The sequence below is a fragment of the Lipophrys pholis genome (genome assembly GCF_963383615.2).
Source record: "Lipophrys pholis genome assembly, chromosome: 9".
NCBI classification, from domain to species: domain Eukaryota; kingdom Metazoa; phylum Chordata; class Actinopteri; order Blenniiformes; family Blenniidae; genus Lipophrys; species Lipophrys pholis.
Window position 1 is genome coordinate 29512314 of NC_137639.1, and position 20388 is coordinate 29532701.

The 20388-nt window shown below is 43.3% G+C and overlaps 1 protein-coding gene across 1 annotated transcript in view; it reads right to left on the minus strand.

Moving 5' to 3' along the window:
- Positions 1-20388, minus strand: part of rftn1b (raftlin, lipid raft linker 1b) — a 142512-nt gene that overhangs the window by 105760 nt on the left and 16364 nt on the right. Inside the window, exon 2 of the mRNA XM_080471775.1 lies at positions 16093-16259. Within this exon, the coding sequence (XP_080327901.1) occupies positions 16093-16240 (148 nt within the window). The 5' untranslated portion in view covers positions 16241-16259. The remainder of the gene's footprint in view (positions 1-16092; positions 16260-20388) is intronic.

The window sequence follows — 20388 nt, forward strand, 5'->3', positions numbered from 1 at the left end:
CGACAGGACAGCTACAGATTTCTGTCTGGTTTTTAACGTTTGTTGTTAGAAGCAACAAGGGACGCTAAAGGGTCACCAGTTAGCAGGGAAACCACTTCATCTGAAACACCGGAGAGCTCCTCTCCCCGAGACGGACCTGGACTAGGTATGGACAGAAACAGGCTGTTCTCAGTCGAGCTCACTAGAGGGACTTTTACACTGAAATTCAGGACCATGGCTGGATTCGGGGAAAAACACTTTGAATACGATGTTGTTGGACCTCTTGACAAGTTGTTGAAAAACTGTATAATATGGGCCCTTTCAAGCCCGTCACCTACAAAGTGAATCATGGAGTTTCAGCTCGTTTCAACAAAGCTATGCCATTTTTGTTCATGATGCGTTGAAAGAAAACCCATCAAAACAAAAAGCTTGAACCTGATTAGAAATTCATTGGACACTCAGGCTTCTAATGCGAGCTGTCAAAGTTAAAGCCACATGATTACCCCCTCCCCCCGTCTGAAAGAAAAGTTAATTTCCGCCTCCCATGCTAACAAACCAATATGTCATTTAATGCTAATTGGAGCATTCATTTGGAGGAATATGGACGGATGGCCTCAGACAATGGAGGCTGCGCTGGAGGTGCCGCTGGGACCGAGGGACCGTGCGTATGCTAATAGAAACACGGCGCTAATCCATCACCCGGTCTCCTCTGAAATAATTAAGTCAAATTATAGGCGTCTCCCTCACCGGCGGCACCTTAATCTTCCTCCAGATGGGAACCCCGCCGAGCAACAGGTGGTCGCTCTCCATCTCCGCCCGCGTCCCACCGCCGTCGCACCGCCGTCGCACCAGACTCCGGGAAAACAAAGGTGGACCAGAAGAGGCGTCCCGGTGAAAGACGACACGAGCGAGTAATTACGAGGGAGCGAGCGTGCGCGAGCGCGATATCGATTTCATAATTAACCGCCCACTGTGCCTCGGTGACACCTGCCGCCGTCTTTTGTACGCGGTCCTAACAATGGGCTGCGAAAGAGATGCAAGGAGTTATTGTGCTCAAACAGCTGCCAGTTCTCAAAGTTCAAGTCATCGTGGGCAGAGTTTTTTTTTTAGGTGCGAAACAGAGCAAAACAGCACCTGCACCTGCATAATATAAATAGATGCTATAATTTCAGCTGATGGCACATCTAAGTACGGGATAAAAGCAGGCGCTGGTTGTCATTTCCTGTTGAAATTAGTCCAAAAACTTGAGGTTAATATTTCTTTTGTATAGAATTTTGACAATTTAGCCACCTATCTTCATGCATGTTCTACTTCATCTAACTTTCTTTGCCGACATAAAATGGCAAATATATCCCCTTGTTTTGTGCAGTGGAAAAAGTACAAATCAAATCAAATATCTTCTCAGAAAACCCCAGAGAAGACGTCATGAGCTAATGGTGTTTTAGAAACCGGTTACAATCTGCACAGACCCCCTGCTGGGCAAACACACACTCTTTTATTAATGTTTTTAACCAGGTTGGAAAACTTCTCTAAATAGAATCCTGTTCCCATTTTACCAATACAAAATAATTCCTAAGTAACAGGAAGGGACATAGAGGTGATCAAATATTGTTCACTTATCTATGAAGAGTGGGTCAAGAAGATGCTTTGACTTTAACATTAGTTGAATTATGAAGCCACAAATAGGATTTATTTTCAATAAGCTGAAAAGTCTACCTTGTAATACTAAAGCGCTTTATAAGGCGCAATATAAGTGAAGTACATTTAAAAAAAAAAAGACCAGAGTAGACCAAAGTTTAATTTGATAATTTCTTCAATGATCGTCTCAAACTCCGAATTCCCATAGCGAGGTTTTTATGGTTCAGTCATAATAAGGTGTAAAACCAATGTGAGGTACTTTAAAATGCATGAATTTGAAGATAAAACCCCATAAAACAGTTGATGCGGAGGTTAACGCACTGTTGGTGGATCCTCGCGCGCGGCGTGTTTACGCGTATCATCGCACACTGTAAACTCCACCTAATCAGGGCGCTGTCGCCCTCCGTCACAGGAGAAAAGAGAATTATACGCCCGCGATGCAGCTGCTGCTGATGAACTCTGATTGCTTTTCCCTCGTCGCTCTTCCGCGACTGCAAAAATTCACGGCGCCGACAAATCGGCGGGCCGCATTCCCGTGTGGGTGTGAGCGCAATCAAACCGCGACGTGCACGCAAATCGACCCCAATCAGCTCGCCGTTTCCCCGACGCCGGCCCGCCGCGTGATGGGGTTGCAAACATAAACAGATCTGAAGCGTCTCCATTCCAGTTCCAATGAATGAAATCACATCGTAGGTCAGCGAGGCCGCCGTGTACGCAGCTGGACGAGCAGCAGCTCCTACAGCCACGTTTGAAGATGCTGCTGCTGCTCTCATTAGCGTCGCAGATTTGATCCAGGTTAGACAAAGAAGTAATGAATCAAACCATAGTTTTGAGTTGGCAGCCATTTTCAAAGATTGGCCATCATTTTTGCCAAAACCATTTGGGTTAAAGAAAGCTTTCTTTATTGGTCCAGTTTGAATTGACCTTTGGCTCGGCCCCGCCCCCAAACACAAACCAACTGAATTAAATAAATATTAGAACATAAAACAAGAAAAAGGAAAAATTAAGAAATTTTGGGTTATTATACTTGAATGTCAAAGATGACGGCCATCTTGGAAAATGGCTGCCATTTTGATGTTTGAAGCGAGATTTGGACGGACGGATGAGTTTCCATGTAAACTCCAGTGCTTGTATGGAAATATATAGTTTATACTTTTCACTTATTTGCTGCAGAATAAACACTTTCTTTGACTCGCTGCTCATTTGACAGAAAAATAAAACATCTATTTTAATCGGTGACGTTGAGTCCTGAAGGTCTTGTTTGCACTGTGAACGCGGTCCTGCTGAAACCGAGCCTCTCTGCCGTTATCAATTCATTTTAACAAGAGGAAAACCCAAATGTGCTTCTGTAAGATGTTTGGCCTGGAAATGCTGAAGTCTGGAAGTCTCAGCTGGAGCTGGTTCGTGGGAGTCGGGGAACAGTTCTGGCACAAGGAGAAAGACGATAACAGGACGGTTTGGATATCTGGAGATCTCCTCGTCTCTCATCTGTAGATGAGTAGATCTGTTGGAAACTGACAAAGCCAACGCAGTGAAATGAGATATCAGATCATTTACTTAAATACAAAGAGCATGCAGTTGCTTCACAGTCAATTACCAGCCTGTTTCAAGAAAAAAGAAAAAAGCTCAATTTCACTGCTCTTTTAGATGTTTTTCTACCGTAGAAACAAAATATTAGAAAGCTGTATTAAGACGGAGCATCAAACAACCTAAAACACACAAACAGAAATCATAAAATCCACTCCTGCAGGCAGAAAATCATTATTCCTCCATTCATCAATTTATCATCCATCCATCCATCATTATTCCTCCATTCATCAATTTATTATCCACCCATCCATCATTATTCCTCCATTTATCAATTTATCATCCATCCATCATCACTATTCCTCCATCCATCCATCCATCATTATTCCTCTATTTATCATCCATCCATTCATCCATCCATCCATCATTATTCCTCCATTCATCAATTTATCATCCATCCACCCATCAATCCATCATTATTCCTCCACTTATAAATATATCATCCATCCATCATTATTCCTCCATTTATCATCCATCCATCCATCCATCCATCCATTCATCCATCCATCCATCTATCCATCATTGAATAAAGAAAGGATGATCATGACACAGTTAATCAGGACAGACTGAAGACATAAATAATAATTCGTCCATAAATCGAGCCTCACGGTGGATTAGTGTTTCACCCCCTCTGACCTCACAGTCAGATTATCTCCGGTTGGAGTCCAGGTTTTCAGATCCGTAAAGAAAGTAAAGAAAACAAAGTTGTTTGATTTGTCTGTAGGACTGAATGTGAGCGTTTGTCCTGATCTGACCTCCCGTCACTCACGTTCCCTCCAAACGAACGCAAGTAGAAAATGACCCAAAGACGCGACGTCATATTTCCTCACACATCTTTAATCTCTCGCTTTCTTTCATCTGCGCAGGAGATCTGTCGGAAAGCCGAGGTGGAAAATTAAAAACAGGATAATTTAGTTAAAAGAGAAAGAGCATTCAGCTGCCTCCAATCAATTTAGTGGCTGTTTTGGAGACTCGAGATAGTTCCTCTTAATTGAAATTTATCCCACAGCTCTTTTAAACGTCTGTGTCCCCGCCGAGGACGCCGGCGCCGCGTTATCTCCTCGGCTAATAGGAAAACTCCTGGAAGCTCATCGGAAGAAAAAAACAAAGCTTTGTTTTGCTGTCGGCGTGCTTTATTTTGGGAAATTGAAGACATTCATTTCACATTCAGATAACTGCTGCGGGAAAATGACACGGACTAAGAGAATGATTGATGGCAGGTTGGAAAAATAAAGCAGACGGCAGACTGTCGGTGTCAGGAGGCCGCTGTGCTTTTCTTCTTGACTATTATTTCTTTGGTAGCAGATGAATACTGGGCTGCAACACGAATTCAATCAAATGTCTGACACTTTTTTTATTATTATTTTTAAAGAAAAAAGTAGCATCTGATACGACTGATTTGAAAAGAAGTTTGCAGCTGATTGGGAGCGGCTCCTGTCTCAGTGGGGAGACAGCTGAGAATTTCATTACGAAGCTGACAAGTCAGACTTATTCGCAGGAAAACGCCTTGAAGACGCTGAGAGCGTGCGTCGTGACGCCGTCGGAGGGGGAAACTCATAACGTCCATGAATGTTTGTTCTCACTTCAGCAGAGACATCACATGGCCGCCTCCGTTTATGAGCCGGGAAAACTGACCTACTCCTCCGGCTCATAAAATCATCTCATATCTCCTGAAGGAATTCTGTCCAGGGTGCATTTTTTAAATTTTTTTTAAGATCGTTTATAGTTCAGGTCTGTAAACAGCCGGGACGTCTTTTGTTTTTCTCACGTGAGTTACACGTCAGGCTTTTGTTTGGTCTGATAGTCGAGCTAAGCACACATCACGCTGCTTTAAATTACCAGTAAATGGACTCGGCTTGGACAATTTGAAATATTCGGCGGTGTCAATTAAACCTTCACATGGAAGGTTCTCCACCTCCATCCTCCACCAACTTAATGGAGACTAACGGAAATGGAAACATTTTCAAAAACCCTGGCCGAGAGTACACATAGCGTGTAGATAGATACTGTATACTGGAGACCGAGGGACCGAGTTCACTGTTAATGAGCGTATCAGTCATATTTTAATCAAGTATAGCATGTAGCATTGCTGGTGTGTGAGCCCCAAAACTCATTAGTACTCTCCGAGTTACATCGGGGATCTTTTACGAGTGAGAGTACTCCGTGCAGTATCGGACCCGATACTGGTATCAGTATCAATGTATCCTTATTGCCAATAAAACATGTGGAAACAACTGAAGAAATAACTATTATCACAATAACAGCAGCAGATTTGCAAACGTTTTTTTTTTTTTAATATGAGGTTTGCACCTCTTTTTTTTCACGCAAACGTTCAGTAAATCAGGCAACATGAAGTTTATGGAAACTACTGTTATTTTGAAGTCTTGTCATTCGTCCGCTTCTGCAGTTTCGGAGTAGAAAACAGCTTCCATGAGCTGCTTTTGATACTTTAACTGTGACTCTGGATCACAAAGGTTAAAAGGAAGGAGCCTTTCTGAAGAATGTAAGGAGGAAGTAAAAGTACAGCCGTTTGGTCTTCAAGTGACGGAAGGAAAAGTAAAAAACGCTCAAGTACAAAGATCAGACACATCTACTAAAGTACAGATTCCTCGGGGTTCGGACGACCGCAGTTGCACTGAATGAGTCGCGCCGGGTTTTGTTTGGCGGCGTGGAAACACTGACTGACACCACAGATCCGCCGGAGGAGCGGAAAACATCTTTTGGTCTGACGACGCTCCGACTGAGGCAGAAACCCGAGGTCGAGGTCACTTCCTGCACATTCTGCTTGTGCGTCTAACAATAGCCATGAAAGATCCTCCATTCCAAACCCCCCCCCCCCCCCCCCCCCCACACTGTCTCCACACACACACACACCATAAATACATTAGTTCCTCTCGGAGAGGTGCGATCGGGGCCGAGTCCGAGACCGGGCGGAGGTGTTTGGTTAAATTTAGATTGTTTGCCGCTCGGCTGTGGAGACGCTGATTGCATTTCAACACAATCAATACTGGCATATTGGATCTGAGTGAGAGGGCAATAAGAGCCAATAAAGCTTGGAGGGGGGGGTGGGGGCTTGGGCGTATTGTCTGTCAGACCGGCAACAAAACAGCAGAGGCCACCTTCCAGGAGGCAATAAGCAGGAGAGACTGCTGGAATAGAATTAAATAAAGAGAAGAAAAGAAAAGAAAGAAAGAAAGAGGGCAAAGGCAACCAAACAGCAACAAAGTTGGGAATCGAAGTACAAATACACGTGTTTCTATCTTCCCCCTCCCTTCATTTACTCATCTAATGACGCACGCGGGTTCCCCGCCCATGTGCAGGATTCACGTCTCCAAAATAAAACGCCTCAGGGTGTGTTATTTTGTCGGAGCGCCGGGACCGATGATAAGGTAGCTGGTTTCCACAGGGAGCATTCAACACAGAAAACACCCAACGTCTCCTCGGAGATTTGAAAAACTTAGTGAATTATAAAGTAACTGAGATTCCACTGATGTGTTGCCGCAGCAGGCCAGCAGGTAATAACGTTCATTAAAATAGCGTCATAGTTACAAATCCTGAAGCACGATCAGCTGCTTGGTTGCGTGTCGACTGTTAGCTTTGGTCTCTCTCAGTCCTGCGCTTGACGGTAACTGTCAGCTTTAGCATTTAACAAAGCCAAACTGTTACTATTTCACCAAACTCCTGTTTACAACAGGTAGTTCTGCTGTGCTCTAAACTCGACTGTTAGCTATAGCATAGCCAAATTGTTGTCTTACCAGCGCCGCTTTTCTAAACTCCTGTTTACTGGAGATTAGCTTTAGCATTAGACAAAGGCATCGTTTATACTGTTACTATTTGAATAATTGTCTGTTTACTGGATCCCGATTCACTTTTGTTTGTGATGTTCTGTAAACGTGAACAATGGGCGTTAGCTTGAGCATTAGCCAAACTTGTTGTATTAACAGCTCACTGCCAAAGTCATGGTGAGGCAACGCGGTTGTCGTAACTGTTACTGTTCAACTAAACTCCTGTTTACTGAAGAAAGAGCTAACTGTACTTACATCTTTGAATTTTCTCTAAAGTAACAAGTAACTTTGACTCCTCTGTTTCTTCAAGAGGTAATTAGTGACTGTAATCATGTATTTATGTTCAGTAATTTGTCCCGCTGAGCCTAAATGCTTTCCTCACTTAGCGTTTCTCACCTGCTTCATATTTTGTGTATTTCTGTTTCCTCCACAGCCTTTCTGACCATGTGAGTCATTTCCCAGCCTCCCCGTCTCGCACAATGAGATCTGGCATCCGACTGAGGTACCCTGCAACGCGCTCGCTCGACAGGCCCGAACAACTCAAATCAAATCATGACGAGGAGATTTTTTTTGGAGGGGAAGGGGGGGTGAGGAAAATTGCATTTGCTGCAGCGCCGCATGCAAACACACGACCGGCGTACTCAAAGTTGGATTCTATTAACCGCAATAACAAAACCCTGAGACATGGCGAACCGACGGGCTGCGCAGAATACGAAGAATTATAGGGGAGGATAATCTTAACCACGCTGCTGAGAAGGGAGGGGGGGGAGGGGGGGGAGGGAGGGAAGGAGGGAAAGAGGAAGGAAGTGAGCAGAAATCTGCGTTTCCTGTTGCTGAAAACTTTGTCAGCAGTTGCAGCTGTTTGAAGCGTCCATGAAAGAAGAGCTGTCGAGTTGAAACGCTCCTCCGACATCTTTGTCTCAGCAGTTTGACGGTTTCAAACAATCCAAGTAAGCAGCCACTTAGTGTGAACGGAGGCAGAAACAAGGGGCAACCACACCGGCCTCGAAAGATTCAGTTTTGCAAGCAACTCACGCTAATTCATGCGCATTTTCTGAAACATTCCGTCCTTGTTGCAGCTGCAGTGGAAAAAAAGATCTGAAAATATTGTTGTTTCTGTTGCAATAGAGTGTTAGTTTTGGTTATTTATAAAACCATTAAAACTGAAGTTTGCTCATCATTTTAGTTAAAAACCGTTGTAGAATTTTCTAGCGTTAGCATAGTTGTCGTGTGGACAGTGCCTCACTCTCTATGTCCTGGGCGAATTACTAGCATTAGCATAGCCAAAGTGTTATCCTTAACAGTTACTCTTCTTTTGAAAATGCCATTTATTGCAATAGGAGCAATTCATCTGTACATAAGTAGCTTTAGCATTAGTCTGTTTCCACAGTAGTTGCGATTAGCATTAGCATTGCCAGATAAAGGTGAGCTTCTCTTTCAAACACCATAGTTCCTCTTTCAGTATCTGCCAACGTCAACATTACAGAATACTTCACTTAGCTATCAGCTAGCATTAGCATTGTCCAGGATTGATAGGAAGAAGGAAATTCATCACAAAGCATGTCACATATCCAAATTAAGCATTAGTGTCAGCTAAAGCTTTACTTATTCTTCTTTTTCATGAACGGTTACAGAACTGCTGCCGTGATTTACCCTGCTTCCTACGCTGATTGTTAGCATTAGTTTTAGTCTTAATAGTAACTTTAAAAAAAAAAAAAACTCCTGTTTACTGGAATAGGAGCGTATCATTGATACTGGCCCTTTTTGAGTTAAAAAAAAAAAGTCAAAATAAACAAAAAACAGATGAAATGGAATTAAATGGATAAATTGTGTGTGTGTGTGTGTATGTGTGTGTGTGGGGGGGGGGGGGGGGGGGGGGGGGGGTTCCAGAAAACGTGGATCGTGAGTTCTCGGGGTGCAGTTTGGTGGGGTTTGTGAAGGAAACAAGTAAAAAGCAGATGACCGTGAATCCGCCCGTCAATGTCATTCTCCTCTTCAATTCAATTCTTCAAGGGGGATAAATCCCCCTCTGCCTGCCATCCCTGGACTAATCTCCCTACTCCGGCGTGCGGCGTTCCCGCTGACCTCTCCTGCAGCTGAGTCTTATATGTGAGTGGGGGGGATAGTCGGGGGGTCTTCCTGTGTGTCACTCACCTGCTACAGCTCATATTAACAAGGGGACTCGAGGCTCTGGGGGGCTTTTGCATATAAATGATGTGTCTGGCTCCCCAGATCATATCAAACAGTGTGTGTGTGTGTGTGTGTGTGTGTGTGTGTGTGTGTGTGTGTGTGTGTGTGTGTGTGTGTGTGTGTGTGTGTGTGTGGGGTGTCTGGCTTTGATGTCAAGGGCGACGTCTTTATTTTCCGGTTCAGTCCCGCTACGCCGAGATGCCGCAACTCGTCAGGGATGTTTTCAATTTCACACACGCACAGGCACACGCGCAACTAGAAAAAGTACCAAAATTTTGTGTGCAATGAATTCTCTACTATATTAAATCTCAATAAGTACAATACACTATCATGCAAAGTTATCACAATCAAAACAATCTTTGTTCCTCCCTGATATCTTTTTTTTTACCCTCCACACGGTACCACAAAATGATGTAGTACATGTTTCAGGCTTATAGGTGGCGCTGTAACTCTGCTACAAAAAGACAAAACCAAATAGCATCAGTAGTTCTGCAGCGCGATCTGGAGCATATAGTCCACCATTGTTGTTGTTGTCACATGACCCCACGGAGAGGATGCGTTATCGGGTCGAGAGGTGAGGCGATGACATCATCGTTTTTGGCAAACATGGGTCTGTCCACATGTCAGTGCGAAGTGGCGTTTTCAAATTTCTATAATCTAGAACCTGTTTTTAAAAAAAAAAACTGTTTTCAGGGTCTTAAAACACCATGCCGTGTGGATGATCGGCTAAAAACGATGTGGTTAATTGAAAACGGTGTTGTGGTTGGTACAGGGCCAAAGAATGGAATTAAGGGTGGGGGCAGGAATTTTTGGGAGGCATGCAAAAAAAAGTTAATTTGCCTAAATTCATAGTATCTTTTAACTCAGCACAAACTCTTAGCATTAACAATACCCAAAGCTCTTGTTTGTTTCAAAAACTGTGGTTATTGGAGAAAATGATTCAGTTCATGAATGAACATCAGGATAATCTCACAGTCACTGAGTGAAGGCTACCATTAACATCAACTCTGGTTATAAAGCTGGCAGAGCTTTACTCGCATGATGCCTCATTAGTTCTGAACTCAGCCTTTGCAGAGTTCTCAGACTGTGAGTGACGTTAGCATTAGCCTGTAGCCGCGGCTGCCGCGGCCTTTCTGTGGGAATGCGAGGCGACAGCTCACCGGCGGGACTCGTGCCGATATTTAGTGCAAAGGAGGTTTATTACGTGGAGCCCTCCATTGTTTTTTTTAACGCCGCCTTTCATCTCCGCAGTAAAAGGTGTTATTCTTGTGCGTTTGCGAGCAGGTCGGGCGGCCCCCGTGGGGCCGTCGCGGCTGCAGCTACGCGGAGCTGTGATCCAACACGGCGCCGGCAAATTATTACAAACATTATTCACAGTGCAGCAATTTTCAGTGAAGTCAGCATTATGAGTCTGTGACTGTATGTCGCAGGCAGACAGAGGTGAAACGTGATGATCCTGTTGTGTTCAATGTCTCTCTGCCATTATTCATATTATTACTTTTAAGACTGAGATCATCACAAAGAGAAGAAGAAGACATTCTCACTGATTACACCCGACTGTATTATCTTGTTCGAGTCTGTTCTGAGAACCCATGAAACGTTTTTGATTTTGATAGTGCCATGTGGTTTGTTCAATAATTCATCTGTATTATTTAGTTTTTTTCCTATAAACTATTATGTTACTGGGTTTTCGTCACAATCCAATTATCCACCTGCATCCATTGTATCTGATCACTTAATTGGAACAACACTCAGAACACATATCTTCGCCAACGCCACATTTGTTTGCGGAGTTAGCATCGCTAGCATGTTAGCCGTTAGCTCATATCGATGCTAAGTAGATAGGTCAGGTAGCTACATCACTGTGTGAAACACTGAGCAGGGAGCGTCTCCGAGGCAACAGACGCTGATCTCCTTTCATCTCCATGAGAGACCTAATAGATACCATTAACACTGTATAAAAAGTAAGTGCTACAGTTATTTTAAAAACTTTCGTTTGGTTTAATTACGAGCTCATTAAAAATAATTATTTCCGATTTTTTTGTTGGTTTTCTGTCTTTCTCTACGGGCCCCATGGAGGATACTTCCATATTCATAATCTTTGACTCGGTCTTAAATATTTCACAGGTTCCTTGCAGAAAAAAAAAGTCCAGAGACATGAATCATTACCTATGCTCACATGCATGGTAATTACAGCCAGGAGAAACACGCTGACCCTTCAACCTGAAAAGCTGCTGATGCTAATGCCGCCCAACGATTCAGACCGATTTCATAATCTGGTGTTGTTCATACACCTCAATGCAGACGGGCCGCAGCTGGAGGAAGTCAAATACACGCCCAGTGTAGTTTTTATTACACAAGCTAAAAGCATTAGAGCAGTAAATGTCCTTTACATCTGGAAACCCAAAGAAAATTGTTCGATGAACTTCTTTGGGTCCTGATACAATATTGGAAAAAACTGGTTTAACTAAATATGAGTTTTATTATTGCAAAAAACTAACTATGTGTTTTATTAATGTAAAACCCTGTTTGTCTGTCATGCAGCCATCAGCCACTAGTCGGAGCTAAAGAGCCTGAGCAATAGCAGGAAGCACTGGAAGAAACCACAGTTTTAAAACGCCTGAGATGTTTTCTCTCTTTGAATTGTTTGTCATTTCATGTGGAAAATTAAAACAAGCGAGCAATTAAGTTGTTATGTCTTTCATAGATAATGTCATTAATGTGTTAACAAGATGTTAGGTTAGCTTTAGCTCGTATACCTTCATGTCTACACTCACGTGTAATTTTACTCTTTGCAGTGGCTTTTTCATGCACACACACATAAATCCCACTGAATATTTGTTTCTAAATATCTCAGAATGATGAATTTCACTCCAGGACTGTCGCATATAACCGAGTCTCTGACGACAACCTTTAACTTGTTGTGTTTGAGACGCAGACCAGGCATTTCCTGTTTGTTCCGCTCCGCCATCCAAAAGCAGACCCGTGTAATTAGTTTTTATTAAAAGCTTTTGGTTTGGAAAACGAAACGCGCACATGCTTTTTAGGAGATGAGGAGGAAACTGAAGACGGGAGGCGCGGTGACAGTGACGGAGTGACGAGGCTCACGAACAGCGATTACGGTAAGTACCGAACCCCGCCCATTACAGAGCAAACCTGAAGTAAGACCATGTGGCCAGGAGCCAAACACACACACATGCATACAAGCACTTCAATAAAAGAGGGAGGCTCTGGTCCGCCCCGCTCCACCCCTCCCAGCCCCGCCCTCTACCGCCAGGTCCTGTCTGATGGAGGGTGGAAAAGCTCCGTCTGGCACCGCAGTCCCCCGACTCCTTCATCCATCCAGCCCGGTCCGCCTGACGGACTAATGGAGACTAATCAACTGTCAGGGCCAACACAACGCACACTACATCTCCCTGCTTCCCGAACCACCACCCCCTTCCCCCCTCCCCCCCTCCATCCTCCCCCAATCTTTCCTGCTATAACTGTCATGGGCAGAAATAACAAAGTGATCGCTATATATAGTACCCCGACTCTCTCCCACACACACACAAACACGCGCAGCACTTTCATTTCCAAATACTTCACCTCAACTCAAACGACCTCCGTTATGTATTTAACCTTCATCTAATCCTAATTCTGGACCAAATCTGAAGTGAGTTTTGGACGGGAGTCATGATGTCGGGCTATACACTGGTTACAACCCACTGACGGCGGTTTCCTGAACGTAAACAGAAATAAATAAATAAATACTTCTTGTATGTCTGCTTTAAATGTCGTGTAAACATGTTGATTTTGACACCGTCGTTACTATAATCAGACCAACATGTGTCCGTAACAACTTCCACATGTGATAAGTGACGCTAATATGGCAGAATAAATGTTCCACACGTGCTGGAGTTCAAGATCAACACGTGTGAGGTTGAGATGTGTTCAGATGGAAGATCACAAAGTCACGTTTAGAGCTGAGATGAAGAATAACAGATTTGGATATTTCCCACTCTCCGCGAAAAAAAAAATATATATATTCATTGACAGGGACCGTATATACACCTGGTTCAGAGTTACTATGAGCATGCCAAACCTGTAGGGGGCAGTGCAGCGAGATTTCAATCTCTACCCCCAACCTGACCCAGGGTCTGCATCCCTACCCCCTACTCAAACCAGGCATTGAATACCTACCAAAACCATTAAAACCTTTAAAAAAAAGTTGTTCTTTATTTAACTTAGGTCCATTGTACAACACAATACAAAAAACGGTCTAAAATATATGTTTATGTGTTTGAAACACATTTGCTAAATCAAAAGGATTTGTTGATCCAAGTTAAACAAATCGAAGTAAATTTACGATGGAAGGACATTTCCCACATTATGACCCACCGGTTGACTGATAGAGAAGAAGAATAGGAGCAAAAACACGACATGTTGCATTGTAAGCAGATCTCAGGTCAGTGGGGAAGTAGAAGGTAAAGAGGATTCTTAGATGTGGAAAAGTTCAAAGGTTTCTAACAAACTTAAGTTTTCTATGAATTTTAAATGAAATTTGGGCTGTTCTTGCGTTCACAATACACAAAAACACACAAGTACCTCTTCAAAGACAAAGAAGCCCGCCAAGCCTGCATGTTAGGAAGTGACTCTGCCCCCCATCACATAAACACCTCTGACTGCAGACAGGAAGAGGGGTGTGTGTGTGTGTGTGTGTGTGTGTGTGTGTGTGTGTGTGTGTGTGTGTGTGTGTGTGTGTGTGTGTGTGTGTGTGTGTGTGTGTGTGTGTGTGTGTGTGTGTGTGTGTGTGTGTGTTATACTGTTATGCAGCAGATAAGCTCCATCTAACTCATTCAGAGCACCAACTGAAACACACTGAGGCCCCATTTACAAAACAACGGAAATGAGTGAAAACGGTGACATTTCAATGCATTTGGTCCTTTGGTTTACACACAAATAAAACATAACGTCACCGAAAAGAGATTAACGTCACCATACTGAAGCTAGCTCTATCCAACCAGTTAAACACATCTAAAATAACTCCTGTTGGCTGTTCTGAAGTTCAATTAGTTTAATCTGTGAAACTGAAATTCATTCCAGAATACTCATTAATAATCTACCAAACAATAACACGTAAACATATTAGCACAATAGCATTGTTAACAGTGCTAGCATATTAGCATTGGCATGTTGGCGCTAGCTTTAGCGGCACTGTTTTTGTAAATATCCAGCTTTGTGTAAAGGTGGCCTCCAACCCTGAAGCCCCTCCACCCCAGCAGTGCCCACCCTTCACTTTGTTTGCACCCCCAACTTCCAGTGGGTTGGACCTTTTCTCTACCTAATGGATGGCCGCCAGCCGGATGTGTGACATGGATTGGTAAGGAAAGTTCTGTATCATTAGCACAATGTGCGAGCATGACTGACTAATTGTCAGAAAAAAAATTATAATGGATGCCGCTATAAGGGGAACAAGCACTAATTAAGACTCCGTCATTACAAGAAAATGCTGATGAAAATTATAGCCGGGTTAAGCTCGTATTTACTCCACCAGTGATGGATTTCTCCTTTTTTTTTTTCCTTTTCTTCTGCGGCTTGACGGCATTTCAGGGGAGATTAATCACACTGGAGCTTCGTTCTGTAAAACGCTACGCGCAGCGGCGAGTCGTATATCGCGGTGCGGATCAGCGCTCGCAAAACTTGTGATGTGATGCGGCAAAAGCCCTGAGCTGTTCATATCATTTCAGCCGTGCGTGAGGAGCGCCGGCAATAATTTAGACTTTTACGACCCCGGCAGCACAAAATGACGAGAGGATATCTGCTGTAGGGGCCTGCGAGGATCGATGGCGGCGGCGGACATGCACAGATTCCTGAATATTGGCGTCAAATTCGTATGTTCAGGAAGCAAACGCAGCTTCTAAAGCTAAAAGTATCTTCTGGGCAATGACCAGAAACGCTGCAGGAATCCAATTAAACAACAACAACAAAAAATCCCTGATTGTACAAGTTACTGACAAGTACCACTTCATTAAAAAGAAATACAGGCTAACCTTTATACTAATATCATATTCAGGGGGACATTTTTCAAGTTCGTATCAGGAGGAACGAGTTCACAGCTTACCACGAGCTTACGTTACACCGGGAGTCTAGGTTGTGCTAATGCTAAGCTAACAGATTGCCCAAGATTAGCGCAACAATTCATGAAATTCATGAAGCAACTACAAAACAACGTGCAGCTCACCAAACATCACGCTTATCTTCATTGAAGCTGTTAATGCTAATCTCACCCAATCAAAGCTAATGCTACTTAAAGTTGCACGTCGGTTACCAATTATCTTGGCGTTAATGAGGCGCGTATCCTCGTACAAATAAGAGTTATGTGAAATCGAAACTGTGAAGGAAACAGCTAATGCTAATCAGCTAAAGTAGATGCACGCTAATGTTGAGTGATGTTGCTTCTTTGGTAAAAAGCAGTTTGGTGGAATAGTCACAGATCCTCTCGTCAAAGTAGACAAGAACTTTAGAAAATGGACATGCTAAAGCTAGTATGCTAAAGTTAATGGTAGCTTCACTGCGATGCTCTATAACCTGGAAGTTAGCGATTTGCGAAATAATGTCTTCGTCTATTAATAACAAACAGAATAAACATGTGGGGGAAAAAAATCAAAAAATATGGAGACAATCTGCATATTTTCTCACATTTCTGCTCGTGCGTCACAGGCGTAATGCTAATGGGAGTTAATTCGGGGTTAACCGGGCCTCTTAGCCCGATAAACAGGAGTTCAACAAAATAGTAAGAGTGGATAGCGGAGTACTCCAAGACTTTTCAGTCCCATTCCAACTTCAGAAAATGTTGCGCAAACCTTCAGCACAATACCCACATTGCAGCATACCGCTTCCCGACACCGCTGTTGATAACTGGCAGCCTTACCGTCTTTCCCGATCAGGAAGTCCAGGTAGCGGTATGTGTAGGCCACGCCCACTTTGGTCTCCACCTGCGGCCTCTTCAGGGTGGAGTAGATCTTTCCCGGACTGTTCTCCTCGGAGACAGGTTTCAATTTCCGCAGCCCGCAGCCCATGTCTCCGCCGGCTCAGACTCTGCCGACAACAGAGAGAAAAGTTTCCTTGTGGGTTTTTCCGTCTGCGGAGTGAATGAATGAGAGATTGCAGGATGCTTTCCGTCAGTGGGTGTGGTTTCTGGAAGATACTCCAGGCTGTGGGCCAACATTTCTGTAGTTACTGATCCCAACTATCATCCAACACAACGGGTGAGATGGACAATGTGTGAAAAGATTGAAGGTTTAATAATTTTCTGGCGTGAAACCAGAGATAAACACAAGAGAGCGTTGCTCTATGATAAATGAGTAGAGAGTATGCTTGTATTTCTATGAGTTACCTTTTACCAGTGGCCTGCAAGGCCTTCTCTGCAGGCCTAAGAAAAATATGAGAATCACAGACTGATGTTGATTATATTTTGTCCATGAATACTTCTGAAATAATTCTAAACGTCTGTCCGTCTGTATCTTCTCCCCAAGCCGCGCTGCTTCCGGACGTGTATATACACATTAAAGTTTTTAACCAATCATATTTCAGCCATCACCTGTTGCCAGGGGAAATAAATCTGCCTGAGGCCTTCAGATTCGATTCTGCAGGGATCTGCAGTGTAAAACAAGCATCGGTCACGCTCCTGCTTCAACCAATCAGATTTTGATATTGGCGACTCAGAGCCTGCTCGGAATCCTCGGGTGACGTCAGCGTATACAAGCCGTCTGATTGGATAGTCAGAGAGTTCACTCTCCCGCTCGCTGATTGCATCTGTAGCAAACTGCTTAAACAAAGATATAGTTATGTTGATTTAATAACGGTTTTGTCAACCTACAATGGCTGAAGGAGAAGATAAAGTCATTTGTTTGCAGATTTATTGTCAACACCAATTTCCAGTCGGATTTTTCCTGGAGGTCATTGAACGCACCGAACCGCTGCGAGCGCACGGAGATCCGCTGTAATTTACTCACAACTTCCATGGCAGGATTCAGGATTATGTTATTTGCCATTATATTTTTTTTCAAGACCACGAAAAGCTGACGTTTGTCACCCTCCTCGACCCCCAGAAGTTTTGGGACGAGTAGCCGCTTTTTTATGCCGCTGCAGCAGGAGAGACGTGAACATTTGTTTCATCATAAAGGTATTTATTCTGGCTACAGGAGTCTATCTGTCTGTAATGCAAAGGCTTTTTATACTGCATTTCTGCATGATGACATGGGTTTTGTAGCCATAAAAAAAGTTAGAGGGTTGAATTGACTAGTGAAGGCCGAGGTCTGAAATGCTTTTTACCAAATATTTATTTACAAATGCTGAAACACCAAGTTTTCATTTGAAACATTGAAAATATTAGCAAAACTATAATTGCAAAAAAATATAGATCTGCTGAAAATATAAATATGTAATAATACTTTAAACTATTATATATAAATGCATATTCTAAATAGAAAGTACTTTGATATAAAACGTATACGTTTGTAATAAAATATGAATTTCATATTTGAAATATTTAAATGTATACTCCAATATAATTATGATATATTAACTCAAAATATACAAGTTATATTGGAATATAAACTTAATATATTCAAATTTTTATTAAAATATAGTCCTTATATACACATTTTAAATATGTATTAAATTAGAAATTTTATATTAACAATAACAACAACAACAACAATAATAATAATAATAACAATAATAATAAATCTGATATATGAACTCAACTTGAAACTAAACTGATGACAAAAAGAAGCTTTTCTTTTGGGGTTTGTATTGATTATTCTTTGTGAAAGGAAGGACCTTGAAAAGTTTGCTCGCTGTCAGAAACAAGTGCTTCTTCACTTCAAAGCTTTTCTTTTGCTGTAGATTTTTCTCAGAAGTCAGGGGTCACATCCAATAACAGTGGAGGCAGCGCTCTGCTACCCCCCCCCCCCCCCCCCCCCCCCCGGGCCTCTGCTGTCCTCAGCTGACAGGACGCCAAATCAACCAAAGACGGTTTTTATCCTTTAACTGGAAGGACCTTTTTCGGTGTCAAACCTGCTTCTTTTTAGATCCATTTGTCTGTTTGTTTCTTATCCTCTAAACACCAACCATGAGATCTCCCCCGCTGAGCCCGGACAATGTGACGGTGACGTTTAACGTGAACGCAGACGGGACAGCGGGCTGCAACTCGTTCACTCGTGCAATTAATTAAAAAGTAAATGAAATGTGATTAAAAGTTGTGGATTGTGGCAGAACTGCTGATGGAAGTGAAATCAGAGAGCTGCTGCTGCTGCACATAGGCGCCGCCACGTTTCATCAATGCTGGAGGTAAACGGGCCTCACTCAGCTGTGTGGTGCATTTTCACTGCTTCATATTCACACATCCCAACATACAGAATCCTCCACGCATGGACGGGGTGAGATTGGGGATTCAAACCATCCAGTGGTGGAATCCCGAGACGATCCACCCGAGCCTAGGATTCCCTTCCTGCTGCGATCACGTCCCACTGAACTCGATTTAAACCCTTAACCTGGAAAGGAATTCATTTTTTTGGGAAAGTATTCATGAAATTGTCCAGGGCCGAGTTGAATTTATAATCAACAATGAAGCCCAAGGTGAGACGAAAATGAAGGAAAGCGAACGACAAATAAATGAAAACCAATTCCTTTGTGGCTAAAATGAGAATTTCGGTGTGTGTGCGGAGTGAAAGTGAAGGATTTCCATCTGAAAGGTGCAACGCGAGTCTGAAACGGCTCCAAACGCAAACCTGAAAGAGAGTACAAGCATCTGCCTCACAATCAAGCCTAAACGCAGCGTGTAGGCAAACAGGCTGCAGACCGAGGAAAGGCCAGATTAACCTGTCTGTGACACACACACACACACACACACACACACACACACACACACACACACACACACAGCCAAACATTCAGTGGGATCACCATGACACCCGGAGGGACTTTACAAGGAAAACAAATAAAGGAGGAATATGCCAGATAAACCTCTGCAAATGAATTAAACACACACACACACACACACACACACACACACACACACACACACACACACACACACACACACACACACACACACACACACACACCTGAATGGACTTGATTTTTCATGGGTGCCCCCTCTCCCTCGTTCCCACGGAGACCAAATTAACAGAGACAACCATGGAGAAGACACTTAAAGGGCCGGCGTGTCGGTGACATCCTACTGTAGATGGATGGATGGATGGATGGATGGATGGATGGATGGATGGATGAATGGAAATATAAGTTGATGAATTTTAGAGAGATGGATGGATGATTGGATTAGTGAAGAGATGGATGGGTGATTAATTGAAAATCCTTGATTTTTTTCACTACAGAGACATTTCCATCATTGCAGCAGCTTGTGAACAGTAATTAAAGGAATATAAGTAATAAAAAATAAATATTAAAGACAAGAATAGTCACAATAATATGGTAACATGACAAATAGATGGATCCATTGGGGGGAGGGGGGCTTCGCATGTAAACGGGTAGAGGGACATGTGGGGGGGTGTGGGGGGTGGCTCTGTTAATGAGGTGAACGGCAAGAATGGAAAAGGTGAGAATCAATCAGGGGGAAAAGAGGAAATGGGGGGTAGCCGGGGTGGAGATTGTTCTTCTGAAAAGGACGTGGTGGAGGAGGGAGGGGGAGGGATGGGTAATGCATGGCAAGTAGAGTTGGGGGGGGGGAGAGAAATAAAAGAGTGTGCAATTAGAGTGGGTTGAATATAAAAGGGGGTGATCAGCATATGACGAGGGAGCTGGGGAGAGAGAGAGAGAGAGAGAGATGAAGCAGCAGATTCATTATGGCTGTCATGAAAAAGCCTGTTTCCACTGGCACCAACACCGACGTCTTTGTTGGGCTTCATGAACGTCAGCGTTGGATCACGATCACGTCTCCAACAAGCCTCACGGATTCCTGCTTGATACCAGGACGCATGTGCAAGATCGTTACGAGGAGCTAAAGCATATTTCAATCAGTGGGATGTTTGAGGAGGAAGATGCTCTATAATCCGGATGTTAGTGGGAGGAAGATGCTCTATAATCCGGATATCAAAGGAGAAAGATGCTCTATAATCTGGATATTAGGGGAGGAAGATGCTCTATAATCTGGATGTTAATGGGGGAAGGTGCTCTTTAATCTGAATGTTAATGGAGGAAGATG